General features: G+C 43.3%; 1 protein-coding gene across 1 annotated transcript in view; it reads right to left on the bottom strand.

Moving 5' to 3' along the window:
- Positions 1-6,694, bottom strand: part of TWF1 (twinfilin actin binding protein 1) — a 39,080-nt gene extending 32,386 nt beyond the window's left edge. Inside the window, exons 1-2 of the mRNA XM_073328016.2 lie at positions 6,244-6,694; positions 1,840-1,917 (exon numbers count right to left, since the gene is read on the bottom strand). Coding sequence (XP_073184117.2) covers positions 1,840-1,917; positions 6,244-6,268 — 103 coding nt within the window. The 5' untranslated portion in view covers positions 6,269-6,694. The remainder of the gene's footprint in view (positions 1-1,839; positions 1,918-6,243) is intronic.
- Positions 6,695-16,387: the final 9,693 nt, after the last annotated feature.

The raw sequence follows: 16,387 nt of genomic DNA, 5'->3' as shown, positions 1-16,387 counted from the left end.
GGTATTCTATTGTTTAACAGTGCGATTAATCACGATTAATTTTTTTGAGTTAATCGCGTGAGTTAACTGCAATTAATTGACAGCCCTAGTTATACTCTGTATCTAAAAGGTGTAATGTAATAAGCCATTGGAAAGCTAATAGTTCACTGATCATTAACATTCTTGCGTGATATATGTACCATCAAACCACAAAAGATTATACAGATGTGCTAGAATTATGATGAAAATGTGTTTAAACCAGGCATGTTGGGGGAATTAATAAACAGGTTTTCTTCAGATAAAGGAATGTGGTTCTGTCTGACTGAATATGTCTCCCATATAAATTGAGCAAGGTGTGACCAAAGAAAGACAAGCACACAAACCATTTGGAAAGCAAGTAGAGAAAAAGCGATCACTTACTCTCTATGGAGGATAGAGATTGCACCAGCAGGAAGCCTTCTACCTCTTGAAACAGGGTCAATGAACTTTCAGAAATATACTTTTCAAAGGTTTACTGGACTATAAAGACAGGGGCAGAGAACCCCTAAGTTATCCTTCACTTGAAGAAACAGAGAAAACGAGCACCTTGGACTAGCTGTTAGTCAGGATCCCCATATCCATTGCTGGAAAAGGAAGACTGGTAAAGAAACTACCTATAACTACTACAGTGGCTCTCAGTTCTGGGTATCCTGAACAGCATGTTACAGTATTATATTGGTTTTTGTTTCCATTTTCTGTGTCTACACATAGAACTCACAATGGAAGACACTCCCCTCTTATTGCCTCCATGCTTTATTTAAAAGTGAGATGAGATGGAACATAAAATTTACACACACAACCTTGCTGATGTCAATTAAATTCAACAGGCATACAGTGTGTTAATATTTGCTAACCTAATCTGGAAAAACCTTATCACATTGTCCCGCCTACACTAGAATATCTATTGTTGATTATTCCAGTGCTGTGGTGCTGGAGCAGGGGTATTGCAATGGCGGGAGATTTCCCAAAAAAGACAAAGGCAGGGAAGGTCAAAGTGGACTCATTTACATTGTAATACCAAAAATGCTTCTCCAGCTTACAGCTGTTTCAGAGCAGTGCTGATGCCTGAGCTCCAGGAACAAACCAAAAGGTCTGTTTGTGCTTAGCCAGACACTAAATTATGCAATGTTTCAAAGAGATTGATTCAACTGTAGATTTAAACACAACAAGCTTTGTTTAAAAAGCTAATGGCTATAAGTTAATTTAAAAAAAAATAAAAAGCTGGTGAATGCCATATTTTGACCATATGTTTTCAGCTTTGCACATTTGCCTCAAAACTTTCAAAGATAAATTTCATGTATTGCACCAAATTATTTTCAATAAAAAATAATCTGGTTATTTGTGCATGAGAACTAAGGAATAGTTATACTTCTTGCAAGACTGGGGATGCAGACTACATTACTGTAGTTGTAGGAACATTTAAAAGTCATCCAAAGGGGTTTGCTGTAGTGTTAAAATCTTGAGTAGAAAGCAACCAAAAGAATCTACACAAGGGTTCATACCACTCTCTACCCACCTCTCCTTTTTAACTGTTTTAATAAGTTGTTTCAATCCTTTGAGATTATTGACGAGCCACACAACACTACTTACTCTGACATGAAATGACAATTTTTTTTCCAATATAAAGCAAAAGATGAAAATACTGGAAAGCACTGAAGCATCACTGAAATTCAATCACATCTTCATATGTGGAAGACACTAGCACTGATTAGGTGTGTGTGTTCTTTACTTGCACATGCAAGTCACTAAAACATAACTAGTAAAATACTAAAATAGAATGAGACCTAACAGAAATAAAATATATATTAAAATAAAACTAACCATTTTCAATAACTATTTTTAAAATCCTGTATTGTCCATATCTTGCTCTGGCAAAGGTATCTTTAACATCTTCACTAGCTGGAAAAGAAAAAAAGATATTAGTAATTGAATTAATGCATTTCACCTATTTACAATTAGTATGTTTAAAGTACACTTGTTCATGTGATCGTAAAAAGAGGCTAGTACTAAACCATTCAGCTGCACCTTTACCAGAAGTCAGACTGAAAACAAATAATCAGTTATTTTTCCCCAATTTCCACCCACAACTCCTGCTCCATTCACATTATCTTATGAAGGTCTGAACATAAGGTTGCCAGTTTTGGTTGGATGTATTCCTGTAGGTTTCATCACAGGACAATCTTTAATTAAAGATTAATTTTTAATTCTTGAATCTTTAATCCAATCCTGGAGGTTTGGCAACCCTATCTGAACAATTAGCTCTCTTTCCTGTATTCCTTACTCAGCAATAAAACACTTAACAATGCTGACATTTACGTCATCATTCTTAGGTTTCAGTTAATACTCCATGGAGATGGATTATGTTACATCTCTTAAAGCAATAGCTTCAGGATTCCTGCAGGCTCAGGTATATACTTTTCAAATTTATAAACTGCCTACTAGCTAGATACATTGCAAGAGTGATGTGTAAATAGGGTGACCAGACGTCCCGATCGGGACTGTCCCGATTTTTAGGTCTTTGTCCTGCGTCCCAACCGATGAACAGTCGGGACGCCATTTCTCCCAATATTGCGACTTTGGCCGCTCCGGCGTTTTTTATTGTTTTTTTGTTTTTGCTTTGGCAACTCCAGCAGCTTTTCTTTCTTTCTGTCTGTCTTTCTTTTTTTTTGCTTCCCCCATGTGTCCCAATATTTTCTCCGCTTCATCTGGTCACCGTATGCGTAAAAGAGAACCCCAAGAAGCATACAGGTGGATATTTTTAGCATCTGGTTGTTGGTCTTTCCTAGGGGCCCCTGAGTACCACTGATGAAGCTTCCCTTTCATCTTTCATATCTATCTCACACTAGTATGTGTCTGATAACAATTTTCAGTCCCTCACTTTTCATAATAGGACAAGTTTAGAATGAAGCATCTGTCTTAACCTCTAAATTTCCTTTGTAGCGCTTGCTGGCTGCATCTTTTTACACACTCAAATATACTTTGCAAAGTCACATTTTAATCATTTTTGTAAATGAATTAATTTATAGATGATTGATTAGATCATCCAGAATGTTTGGTATATCTTTGTGTATTATAAGGATCTGAGGTTGAACTGGGGCAGCTTCATTCCCCTGGAGGGTTTTTCCCTTGTGCTCTACCATCTACGTCTGCATTTTAAAAAAATATTAGGGGGAGATATTTTGAGGCACTAACTGCAGTTAGACTTTCAACTCACTTTGAAAGTCACTGTAAATTAGATTAAAATCTCTCTCAAAGTCTCTAGCCCTAATGGTTGTGAAAATAACTTTCAAAATGCAAATTGAAAGCATTGCCCCCGCCTAACTGCTGAAAGTGAGAAGCAGCATTTTGGTTTCTTTCATTCTTCCTTGCCAAGCACAGCCTGCTGGCCACTGGGAAGGAAATAGGAGAAGGTCTGTTACTCCACTTTCCCACAGAAAAATTCAAATTATCTTTGTTTATATCTGTAGTATCAAAAAACTACTTAAATGAGGTCTGCAACCGTAGAAGGCGCACTAACTGGATGCTTGTGGTTTCATTTTCAGAACTGAAGTGATTAATATGCAGGTGTTAGGTAGTCATAATTAGGTTTCAAATCTACTCCACCAAGATAAACAGTGGGATTTCACCACTTCCAGTGCTATTATTTTTCTATAGCCCTATCCACACTACTAAACTATACTATGAAAGTAGTTAAACATGTTTTAAAATCATTAACATCTATATGAAGGAAAGATGGCAAATTCATTTATACAAGCATGTTGAAGATTGTGTTTGAACCCTGGGAGGATTATTCTAGTAGTAGGTAGAGAGACTGAGACATAAGTCCTTGTATCAGAGGCCTGTTATGAGGCAGGACCTGCTCACAGAATCTGGCAAGAATAGGGCTGATATTGCAGAAATACACGTTCCTAAGAAGTGCTAGTCACAGAGTACTCATGCAAACACATCCCGATATCAAGGATGGTACAAAATAATTCCCCAAGGATGACAGGAACACACTGACTCCTCATAAAAGATACGGTCAGGATGACAGTACGTAATAGAGATGTTTTGATCGAACCAATACGTACAAGCTGATGGGTGATAACTAGCCACGTCAGGGGGCAGTAACTAACTATGTTAGAGGGACAGTACTAACTTGTTTGTATCGGGGTATAAAGATGTATCTCAGAGGGAGTATCTTTGTCTGGCCTAAGGAGAAACAGAAAGTCCCGCCGTTCACTGAGCTGGTCCATTGTTATGGGCATACATGTATTAGTAGTCCAGTAGAGTCTGTGGGATACCAGTACCGTGTTTTGTTGACTATAAACCTGGCTGAAGGTTTATAGTCAACAAAATAGTCGTTCCTTAACAGATCTTGTGGTCATTGGGCAGTTCTCTCAAGGTCTGCCGTGCCAGCTGTCTGTACAGGGCTGGGGCAGCACACAAAGGGAACTCACACACACACAGCCAAATGTCTATCACCACAATTCTAGTCTTAACAACTCTGTTGAATATAGCTGAATTTAAATTAATTTATTTATAGGATTTACTGCAGAACTGTGCACATTGCCCTTCCCAAGTAATCACACAATATAACCATAGTTACAGCAAGATGAAAGTCTACTACCAAACCAGGAAACAAACAGTCTTGATTTAGTCACATGTCCAGATCAAAGAGACAGGTGCATATGTGGTGCCTAACTATGCTATCATCCATGCTCACATATAAATGCTTCAGTTTATTTTCATCAATGGTTGAGGAGACTTCCTACCTCTCTTCAAATTTTTTGAACAGGGAGGTTTTATTTCTTCCAGTTACCAATCCAATACACAACTAACTAGACTAATTTTTTTTCCCCCAGGGACACTTCTGGTCTTGGTCATCCAAGGGTTGAGAAGTATGGTTAGCAATATAAAAAGTAAGATTTTGTATTGGCCAGATAAAGCTGTGATGCAACAACCTCAAAAGTTATGATGTCATAATGCCATGAGACTTTGTCCCATGCAGACCAAAATCTAAAAGATGGCAGCCAGGTTAAAATTGATGCCTGAATTGAAGATGTGAATTTTATCTTATTAAACTTGCCTGTCCCATGTTCCAACAAGACAAAGGAACTAAATAAAAGCAATATCAAATATAAATTGGATTTTTTAAACAGAAAATGAATTCCTCAAAAGCAGAGACATTGAAATACATAGAACATCTCATTAACTCCCCTATGGATACAGTAAGTGTCTGCAAAAGAGGTTTTAACATAAAGCATCCAATTAACACAATATCAGCCACAAGCCAAGTACTCAGATTTACTCCAACAGGGAGCAAATAATCAATTTATACTGGGGCACAAGGAAGGAATAGAGAAGCCATAACTCCCCAGCTATTCTAAATCATCAGATTACATCTAAAACATTTGATCACTTCCCAGCCATCTCAAACACCTGTCAGGGATAGTCTAGGTTTATTTGGTCCTACTCAGCGCCAGGGGCTAGACTTGATGACTTCTCTGGATGCTTCCAGCCCTGCATTTCTATGCTCCTCCTTCCAGCTATATGGTTTGTACAATTATGCACAAAACATATTGTGCCCTTCTGTGCTTCACCTTGCCCCACAGTTTTGGGGCCACTGGGTGCCCCACAGACTGCTAATCAATCATAGATGCGTGCTCTAGGCAAAGGATTACAGAGGACCCAAGCATCATAGTCAGGGCCCAGGTGGCTTGTTAGGAACAAAGACCTTGTTCTGCCTGGTCTCTAACCCAGAAGGATAAGGGCAGAAGAAGGGACAATTTCAAGGTTTCGGGGAGGGAGGGAAAACCAGGCAGTTCAGCCCTCAAGAGAGCAGGGGCAGTTTAAAAGCCCTAGAGTGGGATGAGGGAGAAGGCAGCTTGGAGGAAAAGAGGGGAGGAAAAGGGAAGGGGCAGTGCAGACGCTGGGGGAAGCAACAAGGGGGCGGTGGAGAAGCTGGGGGAAAGGGCACTGGGAAGCCCCGGGGGGGGGGTGCAGAGGCTGGGGGGGAGGGGCACTGGGGAGCCCGGGGGGGTGCACAGGTTGGGGGGAGGAAGGAAGCACTGGGGAGCCCCCGAGGGGGGGCTGTAGAAGCTGGAAGGAGAGGAAGGGGCACTGGAGATCCCCGGCGGGGTGCAGAGGCGGCGGGGGGGGGGAAGGGGCACTGGGGAGCCCCAGGGCCGGTGCAGAAGCGAGAGGCTGGGGGGAGAGGGACACTGGGGAGCCCCAGGCCGGTACCTTGGATGCCGGTTTGGTGGGACATGCCGCGATGGAGCCGGGACGCGACGCTGGGGCTCTGTCTGCACGTCGGTCAGGAACCGGCGGGCTTGGGGGGCGGGGGGTCAGGCTGGCCCGGGACACGCACGTGACGCGCCCCCGCCACTCAGCGGCCGGGAGCCCGGCTCCTTCCGGGCGGGCCCTGGGACGGGAGCCGGCTCCAGGCGTGAGCGAGCGGGCGGGCCAGCCGGTAGCTGGGGGATCCCGATTCCCGCCCAGGGCGTGTCGCGGGCCGGGGCCGCCCCTGGGACACCCGCGCCGCGCCGCGCTGAGGCGGGTTTGTCTCTTTCCAGCCGCTTCCCCCCCGCCTGCCCCACGCGGCCAGACAGCTCCCGAATATCCCCGGCCGGCTTCTCCGCCCGCCCTGGGCTGCAAGGGGCCCGTTCGCAGCCCCGGCGGGGGAGAGGCCCGAGAGGGCGGGCGCTGCAGGCGGGGAGCGGGGCCGGAGCGGCGGGGCGGGCAGCCGCGGGAGCGTTTCTAGAGTGGGGGATTATTCGGGGCTGGCGGGGGGAGCAGGGGCTTGCCCGGGGTTGGGAGCGCGCGGCGGGGCGGGGCGGGGCGGGGCTAAGCGATCCGTGCACAGGCAGGAGTCTTGGGGATACACAGCACCAGGGCCAGAGGTGCAACTGTGAAGCGTCCATCAGACCGTTGGGAGGTTTGCTGGAGGCTGCCATGGTGATTTCAGTGCACCTGAAGCGAACAATTCCCTAGTGAAGTACTTCAGCCTCTGAACGAAAACCCCGTCAAGGGCACTTACCTGGAATACATTTGGCTGCCAAGCTATTTGTAAGAGGATATCACGCGCACACACAAAACAACTGGAGGACTTGCCATTAAATAAGCCACAATTATTGGTTAAAAACTTCATCTCCGAAATAGCTTCTCTGATGAACTTTACATTTTGTCCGATGTTCTCCATTGGCAGCAGAGCACAGATGATGTTTAAGGTGCTGTGTAGACCTTTAATTACAGGTTTCAGAGTAGCAGCCCTGTTAGTCTGTATTTGCAAAAAGAAAAGGAGGACTTGTGGCACCTTAGAGACTAACCAATTTATTTGAGCATGAGCTTTTGTGAGCTACAGCTCACTTCATCAGATGCATTCAGTGGAAAATACAGTGAGGAGATTTATATACACACAGAACATGAAAAAATGGGTGTTTATCATACACACTATAAGTATGCATCCGATGAAGTGAGCTGTAGCTCACAAAAGCTTATGCTCAAATAAATTGGTTAGTCTCTAAGGTGCCACAAGTACTCATTTTCTTCTTGCGAATACAGACTAACACGGCTGCTACTCTGAAACTATAAGGAGAGTGATCACTTAAGATGAGCTGGAGGAGGGAATCAAGTCTCAGTCTTAAAATGGAAAACACTTCACAACTTTCTAATAAGGAGAGGACTTAATACTCTGTAATGCTTACTAACTGGAGTAATAGGTCTGTAGACTATGCTTGGGTAGAGTGGCCTCAAATACGCTACAAAGTTAATCAGTTGCCAAAGTACTTGATGAAAACATTAGATAATCTCATGTTTGTGCTGTTTTTAGCAGCAATATCAGTTACAGGGCAAAGGTTTTTCTAGCCCAGTGGTTTTCAAACTTTTTTTCTGGGGACCCAGTTGAAGAAAATTGTTGATGCCCATTGACGCAATGGAGCTGGGGATGAGGGGAGTGGGAGGGGCCCAGGGTTGGGGCATGGGGTTGGGGTGTGGAAGGGGGGTCAGGGCTCTGGGCTGGGTGTACAGGCTCGGGTAGGGATCAGGGGTGCAGGAGGGGCTCCATGGTTGGGGGGCTCAGGGATGAGTCAGGGCTCTGGGCTGGAGGTGCAGGCTCTGGGGATAAAGGGTTTGGGGTGCAGGAGGGGGTTCCAGGTTTCGGGGGCTCAGGGCTGGGGCAGGGGATTGGGGCATGGGGTTACCTCCAGTTGCTTCCCGCCTGTCCTGGCACTGCGGACCACATGGTGTCCTGGAAGCAGCCAGCAACAGATCTGGCTCCTAGGCGGAGGTGTCTGACTCTCATCCGCACGCACCGCCCCCGCCCCCTCCTGCCATGGGCGCGCGGAACCAGTGCTTGGGGCAGCGCACAGAGCCCTGTGGCCCCCCCCGCCTAGAATCCGGACCTGCTGCTGGCCGCTTCCAGGGTGCAACACGGTGTTAAAACAGGTAGGAACTAGCCCACCTTAGCTGGGAAGCACCGCCAATGGGACTTCTAATGTACCGGTCAGCAACTCTGACCAGAGCAAGGCAACCCAGTGCCTTACGTGCTGCGACCCAGTACTGGATCGCAACCCACGGTTTGAAAAACACTGCTCTAGCCCATTCTTTCTGTTGTGGCATTACTTTCTATCCTGCTGACAGATGCACATGCCTATGTATGGAAAAACTGTTGTAGTTCATCATTGCAATTTAGATGTTAATTTAAACATGTATCTCTTGTTCCTATTTGAATGTTTTATGCCAAGTATTAGTTTAATCAATTTACATTCAATAGTTTCTGTAAGGATACTGCCACATATGGAGGGCAGAAAACTGCCAGCTGACTGATTTAACTCACATAAAACTACATTAAAATCTCAAATTTTAATCTGAACTGCATTGTACTCCAAAGGAGAAGGTTGGGTATGATCCCTGGACATACACAAATCTGTAGCTGTCCCGGGACCTCTCCTCCTTTTGAGACCTTCCATTCCCCCATCCCCCTCCCTGCTGATGAATTTTTTCATTTTGACTCTCTCCTCTGGTTGTTGTCTTTCAATAAAAGGATTGTGTTTGTTTGAAAGCAATCTTTATTCTATTAAGTGAAAGCAAAAAGAGCACTACAAAGCAACATACAATTGTTAAGGTCCCTTCTTGCATCATGTGCACCAATCACCTCCTAGCATTACAAGCACTGCAATCCCGAGCATAGCAACAAATATTCCTGGCTTTCAGCTTCAAATTGCTGCCTCAAAGCATCCCTGATCCTTATGGCTCCGTGCTGTGCCCCTCTAATAGCCCTGGTCTCCGGATGTTCAAACTCAGCCTCCAGGCACTGAGCCTCTGTGGTCCAGACCGGAGTGAAGCTTTCACCCTTCCCTTCACAAATATTATGGAGCGTACAGCATGCAGCTATAAGCATAGGAATATTGTCATCGGCCATGTCCAACTTCCCATACAGGCATGGCCTGTGGGCTTTTAAACAACTGAATGCACACTTCACACTCATTCTGCACTTGTTCAGCCTGTTGTTGAACCACTCCTTGCTGCTGTCAAGTTGCCCCATGTATGGCTTCATGAGCCATGGCATTAAGGGGTAGGCGGGGTCTTCCAGGATCACAATGGGCATTTTGACTTCCCCTACGGTGATCTTCTGGTCCGGGAAGAAAGACCCTGCTTGCAGCTTCTTGAGCAGGCCAGTGTTCCGAAAGATGCGTGAGTCATGCACCCTGCGTTGATGTCAGTGAAACGCCCACACTGATCCACAAGCGCCTGCAACACCATGGAGAAGTACCCCTTCCTCTTGATGTATTCCATTGCAGGGTGGTCTGGTGCCAAAATTGGAATGTGTGCCATCTATTGCCCCTCCACAGGGAAACCCATTTCTGCAAATCCATTCACTATTTCACGCATATTTCCCACTAATGTCATAACCTGTATCTGAAAGGTGTCATGTAAGATCACCATAGAAAGCTAATATAATACTGATCATGAATATTAATGTGTGCTGTATGTATGGAGGACAAATTCAAAATTACAACGTATTGGAAATTGTTAGCAAAGTGTGTCTGCCAGGCAGGGCTAAAGTTACCCCACGGTAGACAAAGGAATGAGGGTCAGCCACCTGGAAAGTATTTCCATAGTACATTAAGAGGCATTGGGAATGCAATAGAATGTAAACAGAACCATCAAGGCAACAGAGGGATCAGATTGCAAGAAATAGATCAATTTGCATGTTAGCAAACACCAGTGGGGGAAGAAGCCAGCATGCTGGTTTCATGCTGAAACTTCCTTCACCAGGAGACTCCATGTTGCCTTCCTCACAATTCGAATGGACTTTCTTTGCGGGGAGATAACCTTCAGAAGAATCCATTTAAAGGTTCACTGGGCTATAAAAAGAGGGGCAGAGAAACCTAAGTTATGTTTTACCTAAGAAGAAAAAGGAACCAAGCACTTTAGACTTTTGTGGGAAATCCTGACCAGAGGGGTTGGTCAGCCGTCTTGCTGGAGGTAGATTACTAAGGAAACTACTTTGAACAAAGGCTGTAGCTTGTTTTGTTAAGTCTTAGCCTCTAGAACGTGTTATTTGCTTTTCTTTGCTTGTAACCATTTCTAACTCTATCTTTTATACTTGAACTCACTTAAAATCCTATCTCCTTTTGTTAATAAATTTGTTTTACTTTTAATCTAAATCAAACACATTGCTGTGTTTGATTTAAAACAAATATTAACTTCAGTTAATGTGGCAAACTGCTGAGGACTGTATCTTTAAAGGACCAAAAGACCCTTAATTTCTCTCTGAATGCTCCAGGAGAGGGCTGGACCTTGCAGAGCACATGATTTTGGGAAAATTCAGAACTGTGAGCTGTCAGGGTCATCTTGCCAGATGTACGAGGCTGGATGAGGTCAGAGTGTGGCAAGGATGTAACAAGCAGGCTGCTGGAATCAGATCTGCTTAACGACATTCATTGCATGCTTTTCTGCTAGCTGGAAGTGTCCAGACAAGAGAAACACAGCAACAGAGCATTTTGAGGCACTTAGGGTTATAAGGCAGGTAGGGACACAACCCCCTACTGGCCTGGACTGCACCCCAGAACATGACACCATTTCCCTCATGTAATGGACTAATAAGATTCCTTTGTTCCTGTGTAATTACAAAAAACCCTCCTTCATATTGTCCTTAATTCTGCTGGCCATAGAGTTCGCCTTGTGACCTTTTGCTTCCTTTATCAACTGTCTACAATTCACAGCAATAAATATAAATTAGAAGCTATTAACTTTCCCTTTGTTCCATTTGTTTTATATTATATATAAAAATGTATAACTGCTTTTGTGTCCCTCCTGTTATCAAGTTGGTGATAACTTTGATGTCCTTGAATGTAGTTTCAGGATATAAATGAGGCCTGTCTACTGAAGCCATACATATGAATTTTTTGACCTAGGGATGCACTTTTTGAGGGACTGAATAAAATTCATATTTGTAGAACAAATCCTAAGTAAATTGATTATTGCTTTTTCCAATCACTTGTGCAGCCACTCCTTGGAGTCCATAGGTTATAAGTAGTAGCTGCTAGCAAACACACTTGTATCTTCATGTTGTTTGTGGACAGCATATATGCACAGTTTGTAGACCAACTAGTCAGACACCCGGCCTATATAAAACCCCATGTGCTCCCACTGAGTAGGCTGCCATGGCACTTGGCTCCATCCCACGGGGAGCTATGGAATTCTTTTCCTCCTTCAGAACAACCTCTCAGATTCCTGGCCTCCCACACTGTCTAGTAGAACTACAATGGTCCTGCTGCGTATTGGTCCTTCTAGAGGTGAGCAGGCTTCATCCTTAATAGGGGAAACCATAGGAAGTACATAAGTTTGTGTTTGGTATGCACTTTCCTTTATGCATTGTTTTAAAATAGTACGAGTGATATATAAATCCTATAACTACTGATCTGCAGCCTTACCACTACTATACATTTTGTGTGTGTGTGTGTGTGTGTGTGTTTTTAAACCTGTCCACTTGCAAAGATGCAGTGTTCTGAATTGATTTATATTTGAATGAGACAGCAGCTTCTTTCACAAGAGCTTTCAGAGGGAAAATTACAGACCAATGCACAGGAAATCTGTTTTTCCCGACTTAGGTGAAAAATTGGTTTTGTAGTGGTTGATACTGCAATAAAATAAATGACCTCAAACTGCTGGCAACTGAATGTGAAAAGATTATTCCCACACTACTACTCCTATTTTAATCAGGTGCATGTGCTGGTAATACTTGTGAGAGAAACCATTTTAAAATTAGCCTTACTGGCTGTCAAGATGACTCATCATCTTGATTCAACCTGCTTTATAGCTTCGACTAACTGATTTTGACTGGTGGCCAAAAAGGGCAACTTAGTTAGCTGTTTACAGTTTTGTAATGGAATTTTGTATTTTATATTTTTGTACCATAGACAACCTCATTTTTCAATGAACCAGAGTATTTCTGTCTACTGAAATTATTTGCTTCAGGGCTGTGTTTCTCAGCACCACCAAATCTGGGTTACTTTGAAGAAAACTGTAGACCTACACTTCAGGCTGCATAAGTATTTATATTCTAAAAGATAATTTATAAACATGTCAAATGACCCTTTTGAGCTGAAATTTGTCCCATTTGTTCAGAGTTATGAAAATACAAGCAAAAATGGTTCAGGTTGTTTTTTAAACAAAGGGAATGGAAAAAAAACCCCAGTTCCTGTGAGGATGTTTTGTTTTGTTTTTTTGCAATTTCTTTTTGAAGAATAATAGCAACCCAATAGGAGCTGTTGGAAATATGAACTTTGGTAAGGAGATAGTATGTGTATATATATGGCAAAGATGTGCATTTGGCTATTCTGGTGGAAAATTAGTTTTTCATTGGGCTGAGTTACAACAGTTTAAACTTAGTTTGTCCATGCCCACTGGTTAGTTTTTAATATAATAACCTATGAATGATCTGTGGGTACTGCACATATGTGCATAAGTAAGCTGAGTGGAATTTAACGTTAATGTGTAAGTGCAGGAAGAATATGATCTGGCCTTTTTGGGGAGCACTTCCCCTCCAATACACACTTTCATGTTCGCACACAAGGAATCCCCCTGTGAATATACTGGGTTGTACGCAGTGTTCTAGTTATAGCTAGTAAATAGTTATATATGATGGCATTTCTTTGTTTTTATGTTTCCTTTAAAAAACAACAGAACTTCCCTTTACAGTAAAATAATCTTAAGGTTGCAAAGTGAAGGAGTAAAAAAATCAGGAATGCTCAGGCAACTTAAACCTTGCCTCAAATACTTTATACCAGGCCTAGCCAGGGCCAGCCTACAACATTTTGGCACCTGAGGCGGGGAGCTCAAATGACGCCCCCATGCTCCCTCGCTTGAGCCAAAACTTTGAAAGGTCTCAATTCTGCCTTCTTCCTGTTCTACTCCTCTCATGGTACTGCTCTTCTACCTACCCCAATAAAGGAGAACTAACAACTTAAAATGCCTTATTCAAAAATTTTAAGTAACACTTAACTTTCAAACGCCTGAACAGCAAATGTAACTTTTCTTGTCTTCATAGTAAACACTGGCATTTTTATCTGTTTGAATAATCAAAGTGGTGCTTTCCATGCCTTCTTGGTTGCAAAGATTTGAACTGCTTCCTGAAGGTCCACAGTCTGGGCCAGCTCATGATCTACTGAGATGGTTGCAAGGGCGACCAGCCTCTCCTGTGTCATTGTGGAGCGTAGATATGTTTTTATTAACTTCAGCTTGGAGAAGTTGTGTTCTTCACTGGCAACAGTTACAGGAAGTGTTAGAAGTATGCGCAGAGCAACAAAAGCATTTGGAAAGAGGGTGGTCATCTTATTTGTGCACATATATTCCATAACAGCCTTTGGAGTAGATCCTGCTGGTCATAAATATAAAGGGAAGGGTAAACCCCTTTGAAATCCCTCCTGGCCAGGGGAAAGCTCCTCTCACCTGTAAAGGGTTAAGAAGCTAAAGGTAACCTCGCTGGCACCTGACCAAAATGACCAATGAGGAGACAAGATACTTTCAAAACCTGGGAGGAGGGAGAGAAACAAAGGGTCTGTCTGTCTGTGTGTATATATATATATATATATATATATATATAAAATGCTGGTTTCTGCAGGGGATAGACCAGGAATGGAGTCTTAGAACTTTTAGTAAGTAATCTAGCTAGGTATGTGTTAGATTATGATTTCTTTAAATGGCTGAGAAAAGAATTGTGCTGAATAGAATAACTATTTCTGTCTGTGTATCTTTTTTGTAACTTAAGGTTTTGCCCAGAGGGGTTCTCTATGTTTTTGAATCTAATTACCCTGTAAGATATCTACCATCCTGATTTTACAGGGGGGATTTCTTCATTTCTATTTACTTCTATTTTTATTAAAAGTCTTCTTGTAAGAAACTGAATGCTTTTTCATTGTTCTCAGATCCAAGGGTTTGGGTCTGTGGTCACCTATGCAAATTGGTGAGGCTTTTTATCCAACATTTCCCAGGAAAGGGGGGGGGTGCAAGTGTTGGGAGGATTGTTCATTGTTCTTAAGATCCAAGGGTCTGGGTCTGTAGTCACCTAGGCAAATTGGTGAGGCTTTTTACCAAACCTTGTCCAGGAAGTGGGGTGCAGGGTTTTGGGAAGTATTTTGGGGGGAAAGACGCGTTCAAACAGCTCTTCCCCAGTAACCAGTATTAGTTTGGTGGTGGTAGCGGCCAGTCCAAGGACAACGGGTGGAATATTTTGTACCTTGGGGAAGTTTTGACCTAAGCTGGTAAAGATAAGCTTCGGAGGTTTTTCATGCAGGTCCCCACATCTGTACCCTAGAGTTCAGAGTGGGGGAGGAACCTTGACACTGCTGAAATGTATCTTGAAAGGGCTTTTAGTTCATCACCTAAATCACTCGCATCAATATCGCACATGTCATCATGTGTCAACCCTGTCACTAGTGCCCTGCATTGCTGGTGTAGGTCTTCTTCAGGTATAGTGAGGAGTTTTGGAATATCATACAACATCCCAAATACACTGCTGTGTTCCCTGAGCTGCATGAAATGTTCTTCAACTGACTGTATTGCACAATCTAGCACCTGGTTAAAGAATTCAACTTTGAATTGTTGTTTGGGGTCTCTTATGGGATTATCCTGTGCCTCGTAATCAAAATGTCTTCTTCTTCGGTGACTCTTGTATTCTTGAATGGGTGGGAAAATAGCTTCAGTGCGAAGTTTCTCTGCCAACTTCTGTGCACTCTTCAGAACGTTTTGAAATCCTTCATCTGACTGGTAAGACAGTAGGTATGACTTTGCTTTGTCCAGTTGTTCCATTGCTCCAGATATATCAAGGTCAACACCTTGGAGTCATAGAATCATAGAATATCAGGGTTGGAAGGGACCCCAGAAGGTCATCTAGTCCAACCCCCTGCTCGAAGCAGGACCAATTCCCAGTTAAATCATCCCAGCCAGGGCTTTGTCAAGCCTGACCTTAAAAACCTCTAAGGAAGGAGATTCTACCACCTCCCTAGGTAACGCATTCCAGTGTTTCACCACCCTCTTAGTGAAAAAGTTTTTCCTAATATCCAATCTAAACCTCCCCCACTGCAACTTGAGACCATTACTCCTCGTTCTGTCATCTGCTACCATTGAGAACAGTCTAGAGCCATCCTCTTTGGAACCCCCTTTCAGGTAGTTGAAAGCAGCTATCAAATCCCCCCTCATTCTTCTCTTCTGCAGGCTAAACAATCCCAGCTCCCTCAGCCTCTCCTCATAACTCATGTGTTCCAGACCCCTAATCATTTTTGTTGCCCTTCGCTGGACTCTCTCCAATTTATCCACATCCTTCTTGAAGTGTGGGGCCCAAAACTGCACACAGTACTCCAGATGAGGCCTCACCAATGTCGAATAGAGGGGAACGATCACGTCCCTCGATCTGCTCGCTATGCCCCTACTTATACATCCCAAAATGCCATTGGCCTTCTTGGCAACAACATTCTCTTGCTTACAACATTTATTTCAAACAGTATATCCTGCCACAACACTAAGCCACAAAGAAATTTGAAGTTATGTATGTTTCTGGTGATTCCATTTCCCTCTGCCACTGTTCTCCCATGAACAGTTCCTGTCATAGCATTATCCTCCATAATGGAAACTATGGCATCATCTATCTTCCCAATCTGGTGTTTGATAGGCTTTATCGCCTCCACTAGACTTTCCCATCGTGTGGCACTCAGTGGTTTCAGTGTCAGAGAGGATGTTCCCAGATGTTGCTCAAAAATTGCCATCGATGAGTTGATGCAGAGAAAAATACATAGATGCTTTGAATTACATTAGAAAATTCAGCAGTCTCACTAGAAGCTGATGCTGCATCACTGACCACCAAGTTCAATGAATGAGAACTGCA

This window comes from Lepidochelys kempii, chromosome 1 (assembly GCF_965140285.1).
Source record: "Lepidochelys kempii isolate rLepKem1 chromosome 1, rLepKem1.hap1, whole genome shotgun sequence".
Classification (NCBI taxonomy): domain Eukaryota; kingdom Metazoa; phylum Chordata; order Testudines; family Cheloniidae; genus Lepidochelys; species Lepidochelys kempii.
The sequence above is the reverse complement of the archived record's forward strand: the minus strand, read 5'-3'. Positions and strand labels throughout refer to the sequence as shown.